The sequence below is a fragment of the Macadamia integrifolia genome, chromosome 6 (genome assembly GCF_013358625.1).
Source record: "Macadamia integrifolia cultivar HAES 741 chromosome 6, SCU_Mint_v3, whole genome shotgun sequence".
Classification (NCBI taxonomy): domain Eukaryota; kingdom Viridiplantae; phylum Streptophyta; class Magnoliopsida; order Proteales; family Proteaceae; genus Macadamia; species Macadamia integrifolia.
In genome coordinates, this window is record NC_056562.1 from 23040633 (window position 1) to 23067134 (window position 26502).

The window sequence follows — 26502 nt, forward strand, 5'->3', positions numbered from 1 at the left end:
TTGGGCTTATCAATACCCACCAATTTAAAGTTCCATATTTTTTCCATTAGTTTCGGTAATAGGGTCTTGTTGGTCAGGGCATGGACAATTTTCTATTCGGTCAATTATTGACTCATGATCGGACTAATTAATATATAATTGGGCTTTAAATAGGATAATTGAATAAATATACTATAATGTAATTAAAAAGGATAATCAGGATATAAATGGTTGGTCCTAGTCAGGCGATCATTAAGCCACTACCTTGAACCGAGAACATGTGATTATTAATGGATCGAAGTTTAAGTTGGACACGTTTATTAATAGATTGAACCAATCTCAGGCTTCCATCGATCGATTCAGGTCTGGCATATTGGTGCAGGCAAACATTTAACACCCATAACCCTGTGGGATAGAGAACTTTTTCCTAAATGTTTAGTACTGGAATACATAGTAGAAGTGGGAGGAGAGATGGTGAGGTAAAAAAAAAATTTACATGAAGTCAATCCAAAATTTACCCTGATCCTAGTTATTCAATAGTAATATTGCTAAATTCACGTGGCATAAATTATGTGGGTCATCAAGTAAAGTGTTCCTCCATGGACCATCTAGAAGACCTTTTTTGCCTTAAATTTACAACAACTAGTAAGTTACAAAAACAAACAAATAGGGTATTGAAATCCTTCTTTAATGTGTGGGGTTTGCAATTGCAATTACACTATTAACTTTATTATTATTATTATTATTATTATTATTATTATTATTATTATTTGACATAAATGCTTGTAATGGCCGGTCTACACTCAATTACTTTCTTCACTTTTCATGATTTAATGGGGTTAGGTAGGATTAATCTAGACATGTCTATCTAACTTATCAAATCATGATTGTTTACATCACTTTTCTCAAAAATAAATAAATAATTAAATCAGAAAATACCAACAAAAAATTATCACTATATAGAGTTTTAAATTTTCTTATAAAGTAGACTAGGAAGTAGATAAGATGAATATAAGCATATCATCATCTTTTGTCTACCAAAAATAAAATCCCCAAAGAGAGATTTAGTAAATAATCAAATACAATACTAGCCCCAATCGTGAAGTTGGTAATTTCTTATTTTTTTACATCTCCCCTGTGAGAGCACAGGTATGATATTCAGCCCCAAGACTTGAGTACTAGAAAAACACAAATGTCTACCAAGATTAAATGAATACTCAAAATGTTGGTCTTTTATTTCTCTCTTTCCATACATATAAGAAAAAAAAAAAATATCATTTTAGTAGATCACCTGACCATGATTTAGATTACTTTGGTAAGATGGTAAGATTAAATATATTATAAAAAAAATGATAATAATAATATGGAAAAATAGTTCTTACATGTCCACTTTAAAAATCTACCACGTGGATAGAGGATATGGCTATTCTGATTGTTTGATAGAGAAGTCATCCCAAGATTTATCCACATGTCAAATTTCAGAGTCCAAATCAGTCAAAGCTGTTTCCTCGTCCCAAAAAATAATTAAATATCCTTCCATGTATTAGCATCCATTTTCATAGCCTATGATTTTCAAAGCTCTATTTGTCATGTAGCAAACTCTAACATCTATAACTTGGCATGTGAATAAGAACCTAAAGTCTACCTATTCACAACTTTGGTCCCAATATGATCTGCCAATTGATAGTTATTTGTATTTAAAGTAAGCATGTAGAAAAGGTTCCCACCACAGGCATGTCATTATTGGACTCCCTAATCGTATATACTAAGAAGGAAAAGTATCTCTGAATTATTACGGTACTCTACTCACCTCACAGAGATTATTATATATTTTTTTTTTGGAGAGAGAAAATAAGGGAAATGAAAGCTCCCTGATTGCGTGGCCCTACGCTCATACACAGAGGGTGGTGAAATGACACCGCCAATCCTATGAAACCTAAAAAACTCATCCTCTATTGTCCATGTTTGTGGCCTCATTGGCCCCCTCATAAGCGCAAAGGCCATGCGACCAGAGAGAGTTCTTTTCCCTATAAATAAATACAAAAATTATTGTGAGAAGACATAGGATATCCTATCGGTTTAGAAACCATTGTCCATACTAAAATTACTAATTACAGAGTGTAACAACTAAGTACCAAAGGCCAAATCATTATTTTAACCACTAATCTTTCCCAGCTCAATATGATGGAATCCCATGTCAAAGTCTTCATTTTGAATGGATTTTGAAATGTTGCATTTGTAGAATTAGTTAATGAGAATCCAAAGCTAACAAAGTGGAGCAAATTTTGAAGCTCGCAACCTAACAAAGTGGGCTGTTTCTTATTCTAGTTAGTTTTTTTGGACCATTCCTTCCCAAATGGAATCCAATGCTATGTTTTTAAATTGCTATACTTGGTACTTGAGACCTAGAATTTTCAAACTTGGATTCCAAAAGAAAATGTGTGATTGGGAAAGTTCTACATTCAAGTATTCAAAGGGATCAATCTCCATCAATTCTAATTTGAATGAAATTAAATTAACCTATAAGTCAGTCAGATTCGCCCTAACTCAAGAACAATTAAGTTATCAAAAAAAATACATGGATTAAGAATTAATGATTACAACTTAGACCCTTGAATGGGTAGTTACATAATAGCTATGACATAGATATAAAAATTTCAGTATTACTTTGATGGAAATGAGGAAAAGGATAACATTACAACAAACAAGGAGAGACAATAACACTTGAAAAAATTGAAAGAAATAAAAAAATTGATAGAGGTGTTTGATTGTATTAATTCTTTCAATAGAAAATGCACTCATTTGATAACCTACCCACTTAGCCTTTTTTTTTTTAAATCTTAAACCATCAATTTTTTTCCCAACCACACCCATTTCACAAAAATACTGCTGACCAAGTGCACCAATTCAATGTGACCATACTAGCAAGACTTATAGATTATGATGAAAGTTGAAGTTGATAAGGACTAATGAATAGCTAAAATAAAACTTGAGTATCATTAATTACTGAATCCTTTTGAATAATGCCAGATGGAACACAATGGTAAACCAATATCTTGAGAAATGTGTAAAGGGACCCACTTACCAAAAGAAAAAAAAAAAAAGTGAATAGGGACCCATTATGGAAGTATTTAGGACATACTATTAGATGATGGGATCTCACTGGATGGTCAAGGTGTGGTTTTGCTGGAGGAGAGCTAAAATGTTGGCTCATTCACTCATGTTTAATGTTTCAGCTAATGTATCTATGGGTTGTGTTTGGCTGTAAGAAAAAATAAAGGAAAAGAAATTAAACATTTTCAAATTTAAAAAGAAGAAATTTATAATTATTATCTCACATATTTATATTATTAATTTCAAATCATTACATGTTTTATTATTAAATTTCATTTTAATTTGCACTGTTAAATTTGAAAAATAAAATAAAAATAATATCTAAAAGGATTCATTATTAAAAATAATTAAAATTCAATTTAAATGATTCAAAACCATTTTCAAGAATGATTACTTTATTAGATTATAAAATTTTCATTTTCCTTTATTTTAGTTTCCATTGCTATCAAATGAAGCAAAAAATAAAGAACATTTTTATGCATTATTGAGATGGTTGCATATAAAAAAAAATGGTTCCAATACCTAGTGATGTTTGGAGGTTTGAGGATCGACTTCAACCACATGCGAGTGTAAATAGGTATAGTGTGGACGTCAGGTTTGTGGTATAGGGATCATCTCCTGTCACGTGCATTCTTCCTCTCTCTTCTTTCCTATCATCATCCCTCCCTCCCCTCTTGTGTGTGTGTGAGTAAAGTCTCCTTCAACAGGATGTACAAAAAAAAAAAAAAAAAAACTGCTCCCCATAGAAATAGATTGGGCATTAGCCCAATGCCTAATAGGGGCATTGCAGGATAAATTAGCCCCCAAACCTAGAAAAGAAGGGGAAAAGAAAATTCTTTTTTACCAAGAAATGGCCGCCATGTACCCATCTGTAATCTTCTTGGTCATAATTTCATTACTGTTTAAAGCAGCCTAACCCTGTTTTACAAATCATCTGATTTTGATTTAATCACGTTAGTAATCTCACATTTCCCATCATTACATTCTTAATCAATTTTACAAGTACAGCCAGCAATTCTCCAGTTAATAAAAGGGCCCACACACGTCTCTTTTAGCCCTTTTCCCTGCAGCTCTCACCCTCTTCATGTCATGGGATCGCTGTAAGAGAAAGCACTCATAGCATGAGTGAGAGAGGTTTACAGTTCACTGTAAAGGGTTCAAGCCTTCAAGGAGAGTCAGGCATACACAGTGTAATCACTCCATTGTTTTCCACTTAAAAGCTGCTGATTTTGCGTTTTATCATCACAGGCTTTGCTTTTTTATTCACAAGCTGAATCAGAGGTTTGCTTTGTTTTGTTATTCTTTCTCTTTTTTTGCTGAAAAAGGGAAAAAAAAAAGAGTGTTCTTTCTATCTGTGAGTTTGTGATTTATGAGGGTCTTTGGATGCTAGGAGGATGCAATCAGTTGGGTTTCCTTAGTCTGCGTGAATTCAAGCTGGAAACCTCATCTGGGTTTCTTTGTTTTGTTTGAATTTGAGGCTTCATTGTTTTAGTTTGGTTAAAAGGGTACTCAGAATCTAGAACATGGGTGTTCATATGATTTTGCGAAATGATTTTGTCTTCAAACTTGAAATTTTAATTTTGTAGGAGTTAGTGCAGAAATGCATCTTTTTTTTTGGGGAACATTAATTCAATTCTGTTATTGGAAAGCCTGAGCATTGGTATATTGAGCAGCTCTGAACAAGTTATTTCTGGAATCTGGATGAGTGGTTTTGGAATCATTGGGTCCCATTTATCCGGTTTTCTATTGCTACATCCAAAATCCAAGTGGAAAGCTTTGAATTACGCCTAAATGCCTTTGCATTAGATCATTCATTTCCTGCTTTGATCAGTATTTTGCAGCATGATTCGTGTTTGTTGTCATGATTTGATGATATACAAGTTAGTACTCCAGAAACCTCATCAATACTGGTGGAAAATGAGTGAAAAAAAGTGATAGTTTAGATTAAGAGGTTCTGCTTGGTCGATCAGTGCCCAGGGAATTGTGTTTTTGGAGATTATTGTAATGGTCACTACTTATGAGCTCCCTTCTCCTCACCCTAGAGGCCAAATAATGTTGGATGATGTTTAGATTGATTTCTTGAGGAAGAGTGGACAGAATCTTCTGAGGACAGATGAGGATCCAATATAACTTGAGTTGTTTTTATATTCATCGTCACTTAAATATGTCGAATCTGTTATGTGCCCTTTCGTAGTTGCTATTGCTTCTCTTTCCAAGGTTATGTTACTTCCAAAACCAAAATCAAATTAAAAGAAAAGAAGGAGGGAAGGGGAGTAAATAAAAAACAATGGAAAATGGTCCATAATTAATGGGTCACAAGGTTTCTGTTTCTTGGATTATGGACTTCGACTTGCAGTGAGTGGAAGTCAGGGGATCATCTCTGCACGGCTTGTTCGGACTGTACTGAAATAATGAAATTTGATGGGATTAGCTTAAAAATGATGGGAACTATAAAATAGTTGTTCTGGGTACATACAAAATAGAGAGCTCGCATATGAATATTCTTATGGTGGCTCTTACTTATCATACTTTTACTTGGATTTCAAGTAGCTTTTGTGCAAGGAAGAACCAGAATGTTTTTTTTTTTTCCCCTGCTTTCCCTTTCAACTTATTTAAAAAAAATTAAATTGCACCTATTGCTTCTTTTAATACTTGTTCTACTTGTTCCTGATCCAAAATAATTCTGTTTAACTGGTTAGATTGCCTAATATGAAGATATTCTCAAGGACAAATTCGGTAGAATTTACAATTTTGGTAGAAATATGAAAGTTTCCCATTCTTTACGTCATTGAAGAATAATAATGATGTTTGGTGTAGCAAAATAAGTTCTGGTAAGAAATTATGCGTAAACGTAGGTTAATTGAATGTTTATTTATTTATTTATTTATTTTTTTGGGTGTTTGTGTCTTCTGCTTTTGATTATTATATGCAGTACTTGGCTGGTTTGCACTTACCTTGAGCCTTGCATGTTTGTATCCATTGACGTTGGAGGGATAAACAAAGCCTCTGGGTGCCTGGAATGAGCGTAAGAATAATCTTCAAATGATTCTTTCTAAACCAAACCAGCAATCCTAGTTTCCACAGGGTCAATTGTACCCTTCTCTTTTCTGGACATGAATACTCCTTTATTCAAGTTAATATCTAGCGGGGCTCAGTTCCCAGTTTCATAGCTTTATGTTAATCCTATTCTGTAGTTTATTTCATTGATAGACAAACGAATGTAATAGAAAATGGGGACAAATGTGTAAGAGTCTGCTTCAAAACATGGAAATCATTGTGGTAGTGATAGGACAATTTGTTCTTTAGAATTTTAAATATGGTTCTCTCCAGCATTATGAATAAGCTAGTCATCAATGTTGAGATTTAAACCATTATTATGAATCTGTAAGATAAATTTGGTATTTATGTTATTCTTTATGCTGATGTTCATCATGAAAAAAAAAAGAAGAAGCAGAAGATGTTCCTTATGTGCTTTGCTTATCTTGAAATAGGTCTCATGGACACAAGATCTGCACCATGTCTAATTAACAGCATTTCTCGATTCATTCATCTCGTCACCTTCCAGACTGTGAAATCTGTACCAGTGCAGAAGCATTATCAATATATGGTCAGCATATTGAAGGATTTAAAACCCGTGCTTAATGAAGTTGTTGATTCAAAAATACCTACAAATGAATTTCTACTTAAAGAATGCGAGGAATTGGATTTGGCTGTCAATGAGGCTAGAGAGTTCATGGAGAAGTGGAATCCAAAGATGAGCAAGATATATAGTGTGAGTGTGCGAACTCTTTTTCTCATTCTTTACTCAAGCAAGAGAACGAAATGCTTTTCTTGTTCAGGATTGATTCACCAAAGTCCAGAGTGGTGAGGTGACTATGAATTCCGTACCTGGGGGTTGGAAGAATGATACTCTTTACTAATTGTGAGAAGTTAATGTTAACTTCCTTTGGTTGTAATTAAGGAGTGGCAATAGGTTGACACATGTTCAGTTTGCATGGTGTCAGATTTTATCATGTTGAATTTGCCTCAACTTGAGCATGAACTGTTTATAATCAGGTTAGGAAACCTGAACAAAAACATGACCTGGTTATCAACCCTTGGAGACTATTAATCACAGACTAACCCATTTAATAAATAGGTTGGCATGATGACACCATGCAATGAGTAAAACCTCTTTTAGGATTGATTGAGTTAAAATTTCTGGTAAAATTACAATAACTTTAGCTTTTGATCTCAGGTATGAGAAGCAAGGAACACCACATCAACAGGCCATGCCCTATGGTGTTTTGCTATAAACATGAATAAACTTTAATTATATTTTACTATATTATAAAGTTAAATGATTGGATGGGTTACATACCCTCAATCAAAAGGCAACTCATTTCTAAATGGGCAATGCATATGGAGCCAAAATTGACTCTACCATCGTCAATAGGCTCATAGCCAACCAAACCTGATAATTACCTGTCATGTCTCCTTCACATTTTATTTCAAGAATTTCGTTCCCTAGCTTTCATCCCAATCTATCTGGGTTGTGTTTTTGTGAAGTTCTTCTACTATATAAAGGGATTGCAACCTTTCAATGGGTTATCATAGCCTGTAGAGATATGGGCCTCACGATTCCAAATGTTTAGAATACTTGTATTTAGGTCTTCTGTTCTCTGTTTCTTTAAATACATGAGTACTTGTATTTATTGAGTTGATGATCCCGATTTGATATTTTAACTTGTTGGAACACATAAAAAGCCAAAAGTTATGGGGATTTCAAGGTGCTTTATTCTTCCCGCAGTTTTCTATTTCTCTTCATAGTGTTTCAAAAATAGTGGGATATAACCTGAAAATAATAAATTATTTATTGTATTTTTTCTGGTGATGCCTGAAGAAACCTTACCTGTAAATTCAGTGAGCCTTCTGTGTTTGTTTATTTAAATTCTCTCTTAATCTGAGCTTTGATGCCTCCAGGTTGTGCAGAGTGAGCTATTGGCAAGAAAAATCCAGAGTTCTTTACTGGCATTTTGCCATATATTGTGTAGGTTGCAGCCGCCATCTTCACTTAATTCCAATTTAAACAGTGTTCAGGTACATCAGAAGTGCGCATGTTCTTGCTAAAAAATAGTCGTATTATCTGCGGATGGTTGACTTTGTTAATTATACACTGATTCTTTATGCAAATTTTCTTCAGTATTGTATTCAGGAGCTTCAAAATAATGAGCAGGAGAGCATATCGGAACTTGTAGAAGAGGCCATATATGATCAAAGGGATAATCTCATTCCTCGTGCTGAGATCCTTCTAAAAATTGTTGAGTTACTTGGTTTGACATCAAATCAAGAGTTGCTGGTAGAGAGTGTGGCTCTGGAAAAAGAGAGAATGAAGGCCGGATGTAAGAAAAACAATGGGGAAATAGACCACGTAGATCAGATGGTGAATCTTGTTTCTCATATTCGTGATTGGATGGGTAGTATTGAGAAATTTGGGGAAATAAATGGTGTACCTGTTCCTTCATACTTCCGTTGCCCACTGTCATTGGAACTGATGTTGGACCCAGTAATTGTGGCCTCTGGTCAGACGTATGAGAGGGCTTTTATCCAGAAGTGGCTCGATCAGGGGCTTACCATTTGCCCCAAAACCCGTCAATCTCTGTCACATACAAATCTCATACCAAATTACACTGTCAAGGCACTGATAGCAAATTGGTGTGAGGACAAGAGTATAAGGATTTTCAGTACTTCTGATTGCAACTATATGTCATCCCCATCCTTGTCTCATAATGTAACTTCTCATGATTTTGTCCATCAGGATAGCTTCCATGTTTCTTTGCGTAGCAGCAATTCCACTTCAAGGTCCTCTCTGGGAGTTGGAAATGGATCTGAGAAGCAAAGGATTGAGATCTCTCCTAGATATAGTGCAGACAATTGCAATGTTTGCTGCAGCAAGGTAACTTCTAAATGTGTCCAACCTTCGCCAGAACAGTCGTATGTTCACAGCCGAAGTGAATCAGTCTCAAGTGCCATTTCCAGCATTGAGTATATGCCTATGGCAATGACGACTGGTCTTTCTGAGGAGCCAAGGGTGTTGAGTAAGCATTTGAGTGCTGGTGTTTTATCAGAAGTCAATACTGAGGGTCTGGCTTATTCTCCAAATAGAGATTCAGGATTTTCTCCATGGTTGTCAGGGAAACAATTTCAGAAGTCCAAAACCATGATGGCAGTGGCTGAGGATGGAAAAAATAATCATCAAAGAAGCCTTTCTCTTCCATTTTCAGACCCTGGATTTGATTATTTGACCACTTCTTCCCATGTTGAGAAATTGGTTGATGATCTAAAGAGTCAATCAAATGAAGTGCAGACTGCAGCTGCAGCAGAGCTGCGGCTTCTTGCAAAGCACAATATTGAGAACCGTATCATTATTGTGCAGTGTGGAGCTATCAAACCCTTGATTTCATTGCTCTATTCGGCAGTGAAACTGACACAAGAGCATGCTGTCACTGCTCTATTGAATTTATCAATATATGAAGATAACAAAGCCTTGATTGCGGAGGCAGGAGCTATAGAACCACTTATCCATGTTCTCAAGTCAGGAAATGCAGGTGCCAAAGAAAACTCTGCTGCAACTTTATTTAGTCTATCTGTATTGGAAGAATACAAGAAGAAAATTGGTCGTTCCAATGCAGTAAAGGCATTGGTTGATCTGCTAGGCTCTGGGACACTCAGGGGGAAGAAAGATGCTGCGACTGCCTTGTTCAATTTGTCGATCTTTCATGAGAACAAGGCACGCATAGTCCAGGCTGGGGCTGTTAAGTACCTGGTTGGGTGGATGGATCCTTCCACAGGGATGGTTGACAAAGCTGTTGCTCTTCTTGCTAACCTCTCTACCATTCCAGAGGGACGGTCTGCTATTACTCGTGAAGGCGGCATCCCGTTACTAGTTGAGGTTGTTGAAACAGGATCACAAAGAGGAAAAGAAAATGCTGCATCGATCTTGTTGCAGCTCTGCACTGAAAGCCAGAAGTTCTGTACCCTGATTCTGCAAGAAGGAGCAGTGCCACCTCTTGTTGCTTTATCTCTATCTGGGACGTCAAGAGGAAAAGAAAAGGTTTGTATCTGAATGTACTAATTTTATGTGAATGTTAAGCTTTATCATCTTTGAAAGCAGTATCCCTGTAGCTTATCTAAATGTTTTTATGGTTTACTATATATGTATGTTTTCTATGCATGTTTATATTTATGTGGTATTCTGAAACACATGACATTCATTTTCCCTGTTTTCGAGGTATCTGGAACCCTGCAATTCAGATGGACAGAATAAACAGTTTCTTTGTATTTATGCAGGCACAACAGATTCTCAGTCACTTCAGGAACCAGCGAGAGGGAGCCATTGGAAAAGCAAGATCGTGACACAGGACTTGAATTCTTGTAGCTTTCTGTGAGTTTGGCCTTCCCAAGTGCAATGAATTTCTTTAACCAGCCAGAGTACATTGGCATTTCCATCGAGTCCCTGTAAGATGCCTCTATTCTGCTTCCATCAAAATTCTTTTATGTTACTTTATTGAAAAAAAAAATCTTTGGTTTTTACTCATTACTGTATTCATTTGCAGCATATGAAACTTACACGAAAGTAGAAAAGAATATGAAGTATAGTCCATCTCTCTCTCTCTCGCTCGATCAAGGAAGTAGCCAGTTCAACTGTTACCAGGAGTTATTACTGATTTTGTGGTACATCTACTGTATTTGGTGTCCTCTTAGTCTGCTACTGCAGATATACATGTGTATACTCCCTTTGTTGTTTGTTGTAGTATAATTTTATTGAAGTTCGATTCTTTTAAACGTGAAATTCTCTTTTGCACCAAGGAAGCAATGCATCATCTGGACATACAGTTGTGCAGGAGTTGCTAATTGATGGCTGAATGGCTGATGCACATGTTTAGTGATCAACTCGATGTTCATATCATACTCATGTGGATCCGGATTCTCTCCTCCTCCCTTTTTCTGCATCTCCATCCCAAACTCTCACATGCATGCAGCCCAAACACCTGGGTGGACACAGCCCTAGATGGTTGGCAGGTAGCCTCAGGCATGCATGTGAGAGGTTAGAAGGAATTAGATGAGCCGTGAATTGGAGATGATCTTAATTCTACTTGTGTCCCTTGAGGTGCATTGTTAAAGGAGATCTCACACATTAGACAGAGGTGTGCTTTAGTTTCCTAATAGACCTAGTGTAGACACTGAATTTCGACAATTCGAGAGTTTGACATGAGAGAGGAGATCCCTTAATGCTTAATTTAGTCGTCAAGAAATGGATTAAAAAACCAATTTTAAAAATTCTAAAATGGTTGTCAAGAAATTGATAGGAAAGACAAGAAAAGAAATTCTTGACAACCAAAGAAAGTCTAAGGGTTAGAGGTGTAAATTTGACCCCACAAAACATCAACAGTACATTTTCTCAATGCAACGTAATTATGAAATTTTGTTTTTTGTTTTTTTATAAAAAATTGGAATTAGGCAGAGGGATAAGCACACTACTCAAGTGCAATAAGTTAGCAGGTGGCACCAATGGGTGCATACAACAGAAAATCATACAAGAGGGGGCCAAGAGAGACCCAGAGGGAGTTAGCCTATGGTACACCGGTGGTATGTCAAGTCTTTCTTAAAAGTTTAACAAATAAAGGGCAAAGAACCTTGCCGGTTTAGTATGAGAAATGCTTGGATACAATAAGCATGAAATGGTTACACTGCCTTCATCCCTACTTGCGTTGAAATGCTCTCATTGGTCTGCTTGCCTGGCATTTCTCACATCAGACCGATAGGGTACTTTTGTCATTTTTTTTTTGAACACTTGATTATTGCTTAATGTAGGTTTCATAAATTGAACATTTTTTTTTTAACGCTCTTATGTGTCTACCTCTTTCCTCATGTGAAAAACATATTCTATTGTTTTGGGAAGGAAAGAGATACACATTGGGAGTGAGGACAGAGAAATACTCTGCCTTTATTTTTATTTTTTTTTGTAAGAAAATGTGAGTACGTGACGCTCACCATGGTTAACTATCGGTCGATAGTAATGTCTGACCGATGTGGATTCAATTTCCTGTATTGTCTTAAGGGTGAAATAGTAAAAAAAAATATACTTTATTTTCATAAATAAAAATAAAAGTGATCAATATACATCGATCTTTAATGATACCGATCCATCGTATTGATATCAGCCAAGATATAATTGACGCTCAAAGTTGTTTGTCTTAAAGAGGGAAATAAAAAAAAAACCAATCTGATCATTTTACCAATTAAGCCACCAAAGACTCCTAATATTACGACCGAATCACTCCCCTCTTCGTTTCTTCCACTTATGACCAACGATCAAAACCCAGATCTGCGAGGGCCTTTCCTTCTCATATCTCTCTCGGAATCCATGGAGTATATGTGATCTGTTTCTCTAGCCGTGATTAAGAAGCTCCGTCAATTCTACTGGATTCGTTCGTGTTTCACATTCAAGGAGTTGTGAAAATCGTTCTGAAGGATAGAGGATTGAATTTCAGCTATTTTTCGGCCCGATCTGATTTGTCAAGGTACGTCTGAAATCTCTCTTTTTTGCTAAGTTTTCATAATCCGAAGCTCCCTCAATTGTGAGGTTTCTTAGCTTTTGGTTTGATTCTGTCCCCCTTCCTTTACTCCAGATTCGGCTATGAAATAATGAGTTTTTCAGTAAATATAGTAAATATGCTTAGGATTTAGTGTGTCTAGGGCAAATTTTGGAATAAAAGAAGAAAACGTTTCAGATTTCTGAAAGCGAAGATGAATTGCAGGTTATAGGAAAAGAGTGGGAAAAAAAACAATGGAGAAATCTTGTACATTGCTTATTCACTTTGACAGAGGAACTCCTGCTCTCGCTAATGAAATCAAGGAGGCTCTTGAAGGGAACGATGTTCCAGCTAAGATTGACGCTATGAAGAAAGCAGTCATGCTTTTGTTGAACGGGGAGACTCTCCCCCAGCTATTCATCACTATTGTACGATATGTCTTGCCTTCCGAGGATCACACTATCCAGAAACTTTTGCTTCTATATTTAGAGATCATCGAGAAGACTGATACGAAGGGAAGAGTTCTCCCTGAGATGATTCTAATATGCCAGAACTTAAGGAATAATCTCCAGCACCCAAACGAATACATCCGTGGTGTAACTCTTAGATTTCTCTGTCGATTGAATGAGACCGAGATCATTGAACCACTGATCCCATCAGTTTTGGCCAATTTGGAGCATCGTCATCCCTTCATTAGGAGGAATGCTATCCTTGCAGTCATGTCAATCTACAAGCTTCCCCAAGGGGAGCAGCTTCTCGTTGATGCCCCTGAGATGATTGAGAAGGTGCTTTCATCGGAGCAGGATGCATCAGCCAAACGAAATGCTTTCCTTATGCTCTTTACTTGTGCTCAGGATCGTGCAATTAATTATCTGCTCACCCATGTTGATAGTATCCCTGAGTGGGGAGAGCTGCTTCAGATGGTTGTACTGGAGCTGATCCGCAAGGTCTGCAGAACAAATCGGGGGGAGAAAGGGAAATACATAAAGATTATTATATCTCTGTTAAATGCTCCATCTGCTGCTGTTGTTTATGAATGTGCTGGGACGCTTGTATCTCTATCATCTGCCCCCACAGCTATAAGAGCTGCTGCTAACACATACTGTCAGCTTCTGCTCTCTCAGAGTGACAACAATGTTAAACTTATTGTGCTCGATCGCCTCAATGAGCTCAGGTCTTCTCACAGAGAAATCATGGTTGATGTGATCATGGATGTGCTTAGGGCACTATCTAGCCCCAACTTAGACATCCGCAGGAAAACACTTGATATCGCACTTGAACTGATAACTCCCCGGAATATTGATGAGGTTGTCCTTACTCTGAAGAAGGAAGTTGTGAAGACTCAGAGCACTGAGCTTGAGAAAAATGGAGAATACCGGCAAATGCTAGTACAGGCCATACATACTTGTGCTATCAAATTTCCTGAGGTGGCAAGCACTGTGGTTCATCTGTTGATGGATTTCTTGGGAGACAACAATGTTGCTTCAGCTATTGATGTGGTTGTTTTTGTGCGAGAGATAATCGAAACTAACCCAAAACTGAGGGTCTCAATAATAACAAGGCTCTTGGACACTTTCTACCAGATTCGTGCTGCCCGTGTTTGTACTTGTGCTCTTTGGATCATTGGAGAATACTGTCTCTCACTGTCTGAAGTTGAGAGTGGGATCACAACCATTAATCAGTGTCTTGGAGATCTGCCATTCTACACAGTTGCAGAAGAAGGAGAAGCTTCAGATTCTACGAAACGGTCTCAGCAAGTAAACTCTATTACTGTCTCCTCGAAAAGACCTGCAATCCTTGCCGATGGGACCTATGCTACCCAGAGTGCTGCCTCAGAAACTGCTCTTTCCACTCCGACCCTTGTTCAGGGGACTTTGGCTTCCCCTGGGAATTTGAGATCCCTGATTCTTACCGGTGACTTTTTCCTCGGGGCAGTGATTGCTTGCACTCTAACAAAGCTGATTCTGAGATTGGAAGAGGTGCAGCCATCAAAAGTTGAAGTGAACAAAGCCACTTCTCAGGCCTTACTGATTATGGTTTCTCTGCTGCAATTGGGGCAGTCTTCAGTTCTTCCTCACCCAATTGATAATGATTCATATGATAGGATTGTTCTTTGCATAAGATTGCTTTGCAATACTGGTGACGAGATTAGGAAGATATGGCTGCAGTCATGCCGTCAGAGTTTTGTTAAAATGCTTGCAGATAAGCAGTTCCGGGAAACAGAGGAGATAAAAGCGAAGGCTCAGGTCTCCCATGCACAACCAGATGACCTCATCGATTTCTACCATTTGAAGAGTAGGAAGGTAAGGTGCTTTTGGAATTTTTACTTGTTTGATTCTCCAGATCCTAATAAGATGCATTATTTATTAATTACGAGGTACTATTTTGTATTTACAGATAGATCTAATTACCTGGATAAGTTCATCTTATTTGACAGAGTTGAGAATTTTCATATCATTACAATTTCATAGATTTTTATTGCTTTCTCCTTTGCTCGGTAACCTCTTTAAGTAGTGGCATTTTTCTGAAACTAGATATTTTATGTGGGACCAAAATGGCCATAAACTCTACTAGTTCTACTGCTGTTTGGTCTGTTTATACAGTTGAAGTTTCTTGTACCTCTACGTTTAAGGATGGCTTTATTGCTGTATCAACTATCACCATTATCTTTTAAGTCGAGCATTGTTTACTGACTTTGGTATATGGCATATCGCATGTGTCTTGCTTTTTTAGGGGTGCCACGATACAAATTGTTCCATGATCTATATGTTGAGACATTACTTTTCCTTGTTATACTTTTATATAAGTGTCTTAATGTTTATTTTGGTTCCATGGAAATTGTAAAAGATCATTATTCTTTCACTGGGAGTTGTTGAGTTAGCAGCAAATCACTTGATTTTGTTTATACCAGTGATTATATGCAGGAAAGAATGCCTTTCTCTTTTCTCTTTTTCCTTTCTTAAGTAAGAGATGATTGCTTAGCATATTCCTTAGCAAGCTTATAACATCATCAAAGCTGCCTGTGTGTCCTTTTGACTATAAGTACTTCCTACTGGTGGCCTGTTATTCAAACTCCTTTCTTCATCGCTATACTTGATGTTAAAAGCTTCTGATTTGAGCTTTCTGGATATGAAAAATACGGAGTTGGACTTGCTTTTTTTTTTTTTTTTTTTGTTTCTTTAGGAGTTTTGTCAATTACAATATCACCTATGATTTTCTCCCTTACAGGTATTGCGAAGAAGATAACACCATAAAACACAGCTTTTCCCCCACATACAAAGAATTTTACATTAGTCATCTAGTAAGACAAAGCAATTGGATCCAAAGGGGAAACTAGAGATTTTCATCTCTCTAGTTGTGAGAGCCAACTAATTAAGCCCTGGAGAAAGATCTTGATCAAATTTCCTGTGCATTTCTTTTGTAGTCACCATATAATGATATATGGAGGCAGATTCCATAAAATATTGCTCTTCTTACTTCTGATAATTTGGAAGTGTTGACATTAAATTTTGAAGGCATGAATAGTTTGGAAGTGAAAGTACAAAACATGGAAAACTCTGATGTGAATAGCATTATTCCAAGCTTTTTAAAGCTCCTTTTCCACCAGTTTCAATTTTCTTGAAGTTGTTTGTCACAAAACAAAATAAAAGAAACCAGCAAGAAGAAGATAAGGAAACTGATAGGAGAAGAAGAGATGGAGTAGGAGACTATCGGCTAGGAGAAAAAAAGTGTGTGCTTTTTACACCTTGGTTGCCTAAGCACTTAGGCACCCCTCTACCGCCTTAGGTCACCTTGTCGCCTTTACAACTATGATCCATGAAGAGCACTTTGTCACCAGCAAGAGGGTGTTTGACAAGCTGAAGTTCAGGACTCAAACCAAATTAAATTTTAGCAACTTGAAACCCTGAACATTGAGTCTTCAATAGATCTAAATCAGAAGTAAATGGGTGGCAAAAATTAAGTTCTCACCCACAGATTTATCACCTTGCTTAAAGGGGAAGATCTTCTTATAAAGATCTTACACTCTCGACATGTTTTTATCAAGAAAAACTTTTTTTCAAATCATCCCAAACTCCTTTAGTAGTGGTATGAAACATGGTGTTTGTAGCAATTGATGGATCCATACTGTTCCATAACCAAACTAACAAGGTATTGTTCTCATGCATCCATTCAGCAACAACAACAAACTTAGCCTTATCCCAACTTAATGGGGGTCAGCTATATGGATCCATACAAAACACAATAGAGAAAAAAAGGGGGGCAAACAGAGAATAGGGGAGGGGGGAGGCAAAAAGATGAGTGTACAGTTGAGAGTAAGAGGAAAGAGCCCAACCCAACAAGGCAGGAGAATCTCAGCTAAATGTGGTCGGGAACATGAATCCTAACCCTCCAAATAGGCTCTATTCAAGGTCATACTTGGGACAAGGCCTAGACCAAGCATGTCATTCATCACCACTTCATTTATGGTTATTTTAGGTCTACCTCTAGCTCTTTTAGCTCATTGAAATTGAATCAAATCACTCTTTGTTACTGGGGTGTCCTCAGGCCTCAATTGAACATGGCCAAACCAACTTAGACGATTTTCACTGAGTCATCGTTGATTGGGGCAATTCCCAAGTCAACTCGAATATGCTCATTCCTTACTTGATCCTTCCTAGTTTTGCTATATATCCATCTTAACATCCTCATCTCTGCTACACTTAATTTCTGTATATGGCACTTCTTAACTGCTCAACATTCCTCCCCATACATCATAGCTGGACGCACAACAATCCTATTAAATTTTTCCTTAAGCTTTAAAGGGAGAGGGTATAATCCTTGGTAGTTTATGCCCAGAATAGAAAATTAGCAGCACCACATAAGTTTATAGTGGTGATTTGAACGTTAACATTATCAACAAAGGGTTTAGAATCCACCCATGATGGAGAAGACAGCACCAACGCATTAAGAAGGTATAGATTTACTTATAGCACAGCAACAAGGGTTAGTAACACAGTGGAATGTATGAAAAATTACAGCAAGAAGACCATTCACTGAAAGGAGATTAACCTCCAGCCGCAGGTCAAAACACTTTAACCTTTGATTAGAGGGCAAACCAGCACACTATGCCTTAACAATCAACACTTTTATCTTGATTAGAGGGCATACCAGACATTATGTCTTCATAAACAGTACCTATATCGCAGAGCAAGAGGGGAATCACAGGTATACTCAACAAGGAGCTGAAAAATAGAAAAATCCATATCTCACAATGTGAAGATCTGATCTGCTTCAAGCTCTATTCGAGTGAAGGTCTGGAAGACAGGAAATAACTCAAAAATTTTGGTAAAAATCCAATGGACAGATTAGTATAAACTGCAGTGTAACAGGCTTAGAAACTCCAAGTCCTAAAATATTGGAGTCAGTGGAACTTCCAATCAACTTATCTGCTTAGGTTGAAATTTCAATTTACTCTTTATAGGGCAGAGAATAACCTGTCAAATGGTGATAGAAATTTTAGTTAAACCTGCTTATACCATGTGACAAAACAAAATAAATAAATCTTCTTTACACATTTTTTATATTGAAAAATTCGTATGAAATTTAAGGGTTGCAACTCCGGACTTTCCACGGAAAAGGTTGGCCCATCACCAGTTAACTATCAAATGACATTTAAATTAAATTTAATCACTAATTTTTATAACTAGGGATTTTCTGAACAGTTTTATGATTTTTATAATTATGTATTTTGAGCCTTGCCCCTTGGTTTACCTCACCTTATCAGGCCCAACTTCCTCAGCTGCACTTTTAGACCGAAAATACTTGCTCAAGAAAAATGGGGAGGTTCTTAAATTCGGTCTCAATGATCAATCTGGAGTAGGGGTGTCAACCAGTTGGAATTGGGGTTAGGATTAAAGGGGCGTACCTAGTGCACGAGGCTCCCGCCATTGCGGTGTCTGGGGAGGTTCATAATGTACGCATTGCATGTTCCAAGATAGAAACTTGTGAAAAAACCCATCTGAAGGATTGCCACAGAATATTAAGATGATTGCTATGAAGATTTGGGTGGTTTCTCTTTCTGGATAGAGTTAATAACATTAAAGTATGCATTCCACGGAGTCGTAATATCACTTTGTGTTGGATATTGGAGCTTTTGAGTTTGCCAAACAATTCTGTGTTCATGCTGGTACTGTTGACACTAGTCCTGTATCAGTGGTGGACTTTGCGTGTATATGCGCCCTTTCGATCTGATGGCAATGTTCGAGTTGTTTCAGGTTTCAGGAATTCCAAGCACAGCAACAATACATTTGTTATGGAAACTCAAAGAAGATTTCAGGAACAAAGCTAGCTGATAAGTTTAAAGCCCATTTCCAAATTTTCTGCATGACCATTCTAGGATTGAGATCAGGGTCAATGAAGATTATGTCATTTCTGTGAAGCCAGATTTCCCAAAGAAAGCAACAAGCTATGATAATCCTCAAAGCTCCAATTTGGTTTCTAAAAGAAGCTTGATCAAACTAAGAGAGAAGCAAATTCTCTACTGATTGAAAAGCAAGAGGCAGATTCAAAATAACACTAAAATGATTCCAGACAGCTAGGTAACTCACTTCTGATGAGAAAGTGATCTCTAGATTCAATATTAAGAGAAGAGCAGCAGTGACACTTAGAAGCCACTCTAAAACCCAGCTTAACAATATTCTGATCAACAACAATCCCATTATGAAGCACCTTCCATATGAAAGCACTGATTTTTCATAGGAATGAATCTGTTGTTTATGCCACTGAAACAAAGGGTGATGTAGATCCACATTATGGAAGGAAATATGAGAGGAAGAAGGGTCCAGCCAAGAAGCCAGCCGAACCCCTACTTGGTCCACCTAGTGGCTAAGTACAAATAAGGGCCAATTGGGCCCATCGGCTAGGGGAATAATTAGTAGTTGTTTTTAATTAATTAGTGGGCCATTGGACCCATCGAGTTGAGTAAGTGGTATGTCGAGTCCAAATTGTCTTAGGACTCTATTTGTTTTCCACATAGGTTTATTATTCCTAGTCCAATTTTGAATTCCTAGTTGTAATCGGAGTGTCTATTCCTATTGGGAAACTAGCTCCTAGTTGAAGTAGGAGTGTCTAGTTCTATTGGGAAACTAGCTCCTAGTAGTAGTTTGATTGCTATTCTGCCCTCTATAAATAGAAGAGCCTATGTACTCATAATTGCATATTTGAATAAAGAATAATTGCATTCAATTGCTTAGAACAGCCGGGATAGCTGTGGGTGAGAAGCCCGAGCCGAGACAGCTGCTCCTTTTCCCTTTGTTTCTTCTTGTTTAAAGCTTTCTATTTTATCCTAAAGTTACTGCTGTTGAAATATACGACTGTTGTTGTGAGTATTCAAAAGTTCGGATCTGTCCAAGTTACAAACCATATTTGATTCTCTCTCCTGAAGCCTGCGATTATTTCTCCTAGGTCAGAAAATCAAGAAAGCTTGTAACTTCACAACCAGCCGTCAGAATCCCCTCAACTTTGGGGGTTTTTGTACCCTCCCTAGGGACTATCTACGCCCAAGAGTGCAGCTCAATCGGACTCGTACAGACCTGACCGCACCTCTCTCTCTCCAGCTCTATAGTAGGTCTTTCTCTCTCCTATCGGGTTGTGTTTTGGGCTGGTTTTGCTCCTATATGGGTATTGTATCATTGGGGGTTTATTTGATGATATTATTTCTTTGTTTCCTGGTCCTATTGGTATTATTTGGGGTTATAAATTGCTGGGGTAGTTCCTTGTAATCTACTACTGCATTAAAGGGCCAGGACAGTAAAACCCACCTCAAGGATTGCCCAAGAATATCCAGATGATCGCCACGAAGATTTGGGTGGTTTCTCTTTTTGGACAGAGTAAATAACATTAAAGTATGCATTCCATGAAATATTCTATGTTGAGGAGCTTTCTTTTCCTCAAAGATTTTGATAACTGCTCCTTATGGATAGAGTCAATAACGTCAATATATGCATTTATTCATCCACAAATACATTCTATATTGAATTTGCTTTCCTCAGACTGGAACTTAGGACTGATAGCTGGAGTTTTTCAGATTTATCTAATGGGCAGTGATTACATCGCCCAGCTGAGCAAGTCACATGGTGGGAAAAGATATTCAGGGCTGTTTTTGTAGATAGTAGATACATGGGTGGATTAGTCATAATTACTGAAATACCACATGATACTTTTGCTGCTTGCCTGTTTGTGAAATTAATCAGGTGACTGATCTGTGAGTGAGGCAATCATTTTCCTATCTAATTAGGATTGCTGTAGGCTATGCAATATAATTTCCTAGAACAATGTGTTCCTGGACTGAAGGATGTTGAAATGTGAACTTCTTTTCTTCTTTTTTTGGGTTATTGAATATATTGACTTGTCTACAAATTTAGACTACTTGTTGTGTTGTGGCATTTATGTAGAAGAATTGTGATCTTCTGATGTTTTTCTTATCCTTTGTTGTTTATGAGGATGAAACAGAAATTTGAAATTTCATCCATATGATTTTGGTGGTTTAGTTTTCTAATTTTGCATTTATAAGGCTGTTGTCTTTTTTTTTTTCTCTTGACAATGTAGAATGATTACTTTTACCATGTTGGAAATTGAATTTGATTGAAGTTTATGTCACTTTTCTTTTCTTCTTCTCATTTGTTTTAATATTTTATTTTTCCATCTATTCAGAATCCAATAGAAGTCTAGTTTGACTTTATATCTTTTGAACCAGAAGTTTAAATTGGGTGCATTGTTCCATTAAAATAGCTGTAATTTTTCTGACCTTGTGCACCTTTTTAGGGTATGAGCCAACTTGAATTGGAAGACGAAGTTCAAGATGATTTAAAACGTGCAACTGGAGAGTTCACCAAAGACACAGATGATGCAAATAAGCTCAATCGCATTCTTCAACTCACAGGATTTAGTGATCCAGTGTATGCTGAAGCATATGTTACTGTACACCACTATGACATTGTCCTTGATGTCACTGTCATCAATAGAACTAAGGAAACCCTTCAGAATTTGTGCTTGGAGTTAGCAACCATGGGTGACCTCAAACTTGTGGAGCGTCCGCAAAACTATACGCTAGCTCCAGAGTCAAGCAAACAGATAAGGGCCAACATTAAAGTCTCTTCGACTGAAACAGGAGTAATATTTGGAAACATTGTGTATGAGACTTCAAATGTGCTTGAGAGAACAGTTGTTGTCCTCAATGACATCCATATTGACATCATGGATTATATCTCTCCCGGAACCTGTGCTGATGTGGCATTCAGGACCATGTGGGCTGAGTTTGAGTGGGAAAACAAGGTACCTCTTAACACATTGTCTGTTTTAACTTTCAGTGCTTTAGCTATAGAATTTTCTCTTTTTTACCATAAATTCTTTATTCGAAAATCCCTTCTGTGCTATATATATTTCTCTTAGTAAATTATAGTCAGAATAGAAGCATTGTTAGAACTTAAAATAAGTTAAATCTGTCAATAAGATCCACAATCTGTGAATGGAATTTAGTTGGGGAAAGGAGAAAAATATGATATCATTCCTAGACCATGTGGATTTAGAAATGTGAAACCTGGAAGTATAGTGGGTTAGTGATGGAACCAAACTCAAGCATGTTAGGTGGGTTTAGTTTGGCTGATCGATTCTCATGTCCAATCCTAATTCAGTTTGGACATTCAAATCAGCCCAATTTAATCTTATGCGACCATGTCCAGTCTGTGGGATTACTCTATGAGATAAGAGGCAGCAGGGCTTTTGTCTGAATATCTGAGGTAGCTAGTAGAGGGTGGGCACTTTGGTGGGTTTTCACTCGAATCTGTCCAATCCCTACTGAGAAGATGTACAGAAAAACCAGGACCTGGACTTGAACCCTATCCCTGTGGCATAAATGGGTGGCTCTGGTGGTGAACAGTTAGTCATAAGGTGTACTTGTACAAAGATATCTTAACGATGTTTTTAACATTAATGGTTGCCCAGGCTGGACCAGCTATTAGTCCCTGGATTGAGCTTGGGCCACCTTTGCAGTCTGTCCGATTCACCCAAGGTCCACCCCTATTGGGTGGTTGTTGAGGTTAACTTTTGGGTGACTAGTTGCTTGGTGTTGTCCTGCCAAGCATTAACTGACATCTAGGCATTGCCTATCCATTATGACTACACTGGTCTGTTTGACAAACTGTCTAGCCAGAGCAGTACATATAATTAATCTAGGACTGCCTAATCAGACACACAGCAAGTTACCATCCAAATAAATGAATGGTAGTATTGTAGCAAATAGCACCAAACCCACTACTTTCCTAATGATATATGGCTTCTCTGTCTTCTTGGTCGGTTCATCTCATCCCCCCCGCCCTCTCCTTTTCCTTGGTGTTTCCATTTGACTAATTCTGTTGTTGTTGCGCTGAATTTTATGCATGCTAGCAGTTCACTTTTTATTTGTGCTTGGATGATGGATTCAGGATGTTAATGGTAAATCTAATGATTCCTCAGAGAATAGCAAAACTGTGCTAAATCTAATTGCATTTCAGGTGGCTGTAAACACTGTAATTCAAGATGAAAAAGAATTCCTGAATCACATCATCAAGTCGACCAATATGAAGTGCCTCACTGCACCGTAAGTTACTTTTCTTTGCTTCATAAGCTCCATGCAGCCCCCCTACCCCCACCATCCCCTCCCAAACAAAAAAAATCCCTGGAAAAAGAAAGAGAAGTCAGGCCAGCTGTTGTCAAGTCTACCTTTGATGGTCCCATGGGCTTGGCCAACAGCATGCCCAATTTGGATAAAGATCAAGTATCCAGTTTAGTAAATAGCAAACCTTTCAATCACCTGTAGGCTGTGGTGGTGAGTTAAATTTTCTCATGCTCTCCTTGGGGACCATTACGGTGGTTGATTTTCTTTCAGGTCGGCACTGGATGGGGAATGTGGGTTCCTGGCTGCTAACTTATACGCGAAGAGTGTATTTGGGGAGGATGCTCTGGTAAATGTCAGTGTAGAGAAACAAGAAGATGGGAAATTGAGTGGATACATACGGATAAGAAGCAAAACCCAGGGAATTGCCTTGAGTCTTGGTGACAAGATCACTCTCAAACAGAAAGGAGGCAGTTGACACTAATCAGTACTAAGTTCTTTGAAATCCTTTATTATCATTTTAAACTGTCATTTTGCGGACATTTACTGTAATTTTTTTTTTTCACCAAGGAAAAGAAAATTTCAAGGATTTCCTCAGGCCTTTTGTTGTGTCCCCTACATCTAGGGAGAGTAGTAGGAAATTAGTATTTACGCTGCTACTGTTATTTGCATCTGAGCCATCCCTTTCCTTCATGGTAGTGTTGCAAGTGTATGATTTTTTCGTCTTTTTGAACTTAATGTTAGTTGGATATATTTCTGGTGCTCAGTTGTAACTATTCATTACTAGTTTCATTTAGTATTATGGCATTGGTTATTGGTTCAAATTCTGATTTCAGTTTTGGTCACTGCCTGGTTTATTTTGGTTATTGTATTGGAACTGTCAACTCATTTCTCATCTCTAGGCGGTATTGGAAGCGCATTTAGATTCTCTCCATCCGCCCGGGGTGGGGGGTTGGCTGGAGAGGGACCAGAAAGACACTAAACAGGAGAAAGAAACAGGGGTTTCACTTCCTCTCTCTCATGTTTTGTCTGGCCGGTTCCTGCTGGAGAGGATCTAAATCTGAAGCGAAGCTGGTTATGGTGCAAAGCAGCAGTTTTGAAGTTTCCATCTTCCCTGGAAGGATGTAAGTGGGGTGGCGGCGTAGGCGTAAGGACTCAGTTGTCCTGCTCTGGGTGCATTGGCTCTGCTTATTCTGTTTCTATGTATCCGAATCGGGATCGGTGGAGAGACCTCTGTTAGTTAAAACGGGAACGGCAAAAAAACATTGTTCGGTACGGGTATGTTTTAAACGGATCAAAACGTGAACGGGACGGTCAAAAATACGGTCAAATACGGTAAAAACGGGGAAAAATAAAAAACGGACAATACGTGTTTTAAACGTTTATATTTAAATAATACGGTGTCAAAAAAACGGCAATATATAGACATAAATTGGCATAATAATTCTCTAAATACCTAGATAACAATCAAAATAAATAGTCCCGTTTTAAACGTTTCTATTTTAAAACGTTTATATTTTTTAAAATCCGTTTTTTTACTGTCAAAAAAATGGTACGGCGTTTAAAACGGCAAAAAAACTTCAAATAGCTCCGTTCCCGTTTTTTACCGAATTTCTGTGAAAAATTCGGCAAACGGCGTTTAAAACGGCAAAAAAAGGGGACGCCGTTTTAAACGCGTTTTAAACGCGAATAAACTAACTAGGGGAGAGACAGAGAGAGAGCGTGGTTCAAATAAGTGGAATCCGCAATGGAATTGGATTCTGATTCTGATTCTGATTCTATGGAATCGGGATCAGTCTTGACCAATTCCAAATCAATTGATCCGACATGAATCCTTTTTTGTTTTTCTTTTTTTTTGGTGCAAAGACCCACGAAAGGGGAAAATTTATTGAACATCCAAGGAGAAAATTGCATTACAAGGTTTAGAATATCCTCCAGAAATGGGGACTTCCAAAAACCCCGATGGGGATGATCAACTGCCCATTTCGAAACAAAGTGGGCAACAACATTTAAAGATCTACTAACATGAACAAAAAAGCAAGACTCAAAACAAGTTTGTAAGACTTGAACATTTGAAATGATGGATGAAATCTCAATCGGAGAAAGAAATCCAACCTCATTTAGGCTTCTAACAAGAACCATGTAGTCTGAATGGCATACATGTCTAAGGCCATCTTCGAGAGCAACTTGAAGGGCCAAACGAAGCGCAAAAGCCTCTCCAATAAGAGAAGAACTAGGGAACAAATGATCAGAGGCCACAAGATGGATCTGTCTAGTAGCATCAAGAATAATGCACCCTAGCCCCATGGCTTTTGGCCTCACCGAAAGTGCTACATTTGTGTATATAAGATAAGATTCTACAGGGAAACCACTATGGGAGTTAGATTGTTGTTGAGAAGTTCGAGAGCCTTAAGTTCTTGAAATCAATGTAAGAGCTTCCTCCACATTTTTATTTACCATAGAGATCCAATCACTGAAAGGAGGCAGTGTAACTCTAAACACTCTAGCATTCCTTTGCTTCATGATCTCCCACACAATAGTAGCATGAGTCGAAAAGAATCTATGTTGTTCCAACTTTGTGAGACCTGGAGATCTTCTCCACTCAATAATCTATTCATGCAAAAGCCGACCAGGTGTAGCGGTAGGTCTAAAGGTGACACAAGAAGCAAACCATGCTTGTTTAGTAACCAAGAAAAGAAAAAAAAAAAGTAGTACAAGAGAAATAATAAGATAAAAGAGAAAAATTATCCAGTGACTTTTAATGTGTTTTTCTCTCCCGTCAAATTAAAATTTCTTTTTTTGGTTACCAAGCATAGCCTAACAAATGAGTAATATCCTTCACAATCAAGGAGGCGGCCCGATCTAAAAAACTTGGAAAGCCCTTAGACCTTACAAGCAAGAATTATGCTGAAACAATCACTAAAGATGATATCAGGAGAAAGTCTTAGGGCATGTTTGGTTGTATAAATCTACAGATTTACTTTCTACAAAATCACAATTCTATGTTTTATGATGTGTATGGTTCGACTAGAATGACATTTGTGAGAAGCACGTAATTAATCACTAATTTTCAAAGGAAGTCATTCATATCTGAGTTTACCTCTATAGGTAAACTCAGATCTGAAAGACCTTTTTAGACCATGGTATAAAACAGAGTAGTCTTTTAGCGTATGACCAAAATGGGGAAACCAGGGTCTTCATCAC

The 26502-nt window shown here is 37.6% G+C and overlaps 2 protein-coding genes across 3 annotated transcripts; both read left to right on the plus strand.

Moving 5' to 3' along the window:
* Positions 1-4148: 4148 nt before the first annotated feature.
* Positions 4149-10960, plus strand: LOC122082731 (U-box domain-containing protein 3-like). Of its 2 annotated transcripts, none has more exons than XM_042650480.1 (6): positions 4149-4283; positions 6585-6865; positions 8056-8172; positions 8276-10186; positions 10423-10590; positions 10689-10960. In XM_042650480.1, the coding sequence occupies exons 2-5, from the start codon at positions 6590-6592 to the stop codon at positions 10486-10488; spliced, it is 2370 nt and encodes a 789-aa protein (XP_042506414.1). In that variant the 5' UTR covers positions 4149-4283; positions 6585-6589; the 3' UTR covers positions 10489-10590; positions 10689-10960. The 2 variants fall into 2 exon arrangements, with proteins under 2 accessions (XP_042506414.1, XP_042506413.1); XM_042650479.1 differs by having other exon boundaries at positions 4169-4374.
* A 1425-nt stretch (positions 10961-12385) lies between these two features.
* Positions 12386-24122, plus strand: LOC122081873 (coatomer subunit beta-1-like). The gene is made up of 5 exons (XM_042649236.1): positions 12386-12656; positions 12894-14971; positions 21471-21980; positions 23198-23283; positions 23572-24122. Exons 2-5 carry the CDS (start codon positions 12923-12925, stop codon positions 23774-23776), a joined length of 2850 nt encoding a protein of 949 aa, XP_042505170.1. The 5' UTR covers positions 12386-12656; positions 12894-12922; the 3' UTR covers positions 23777-24122.
* Positions 24123-26502: the final 2380 nt, after the last annotated feature.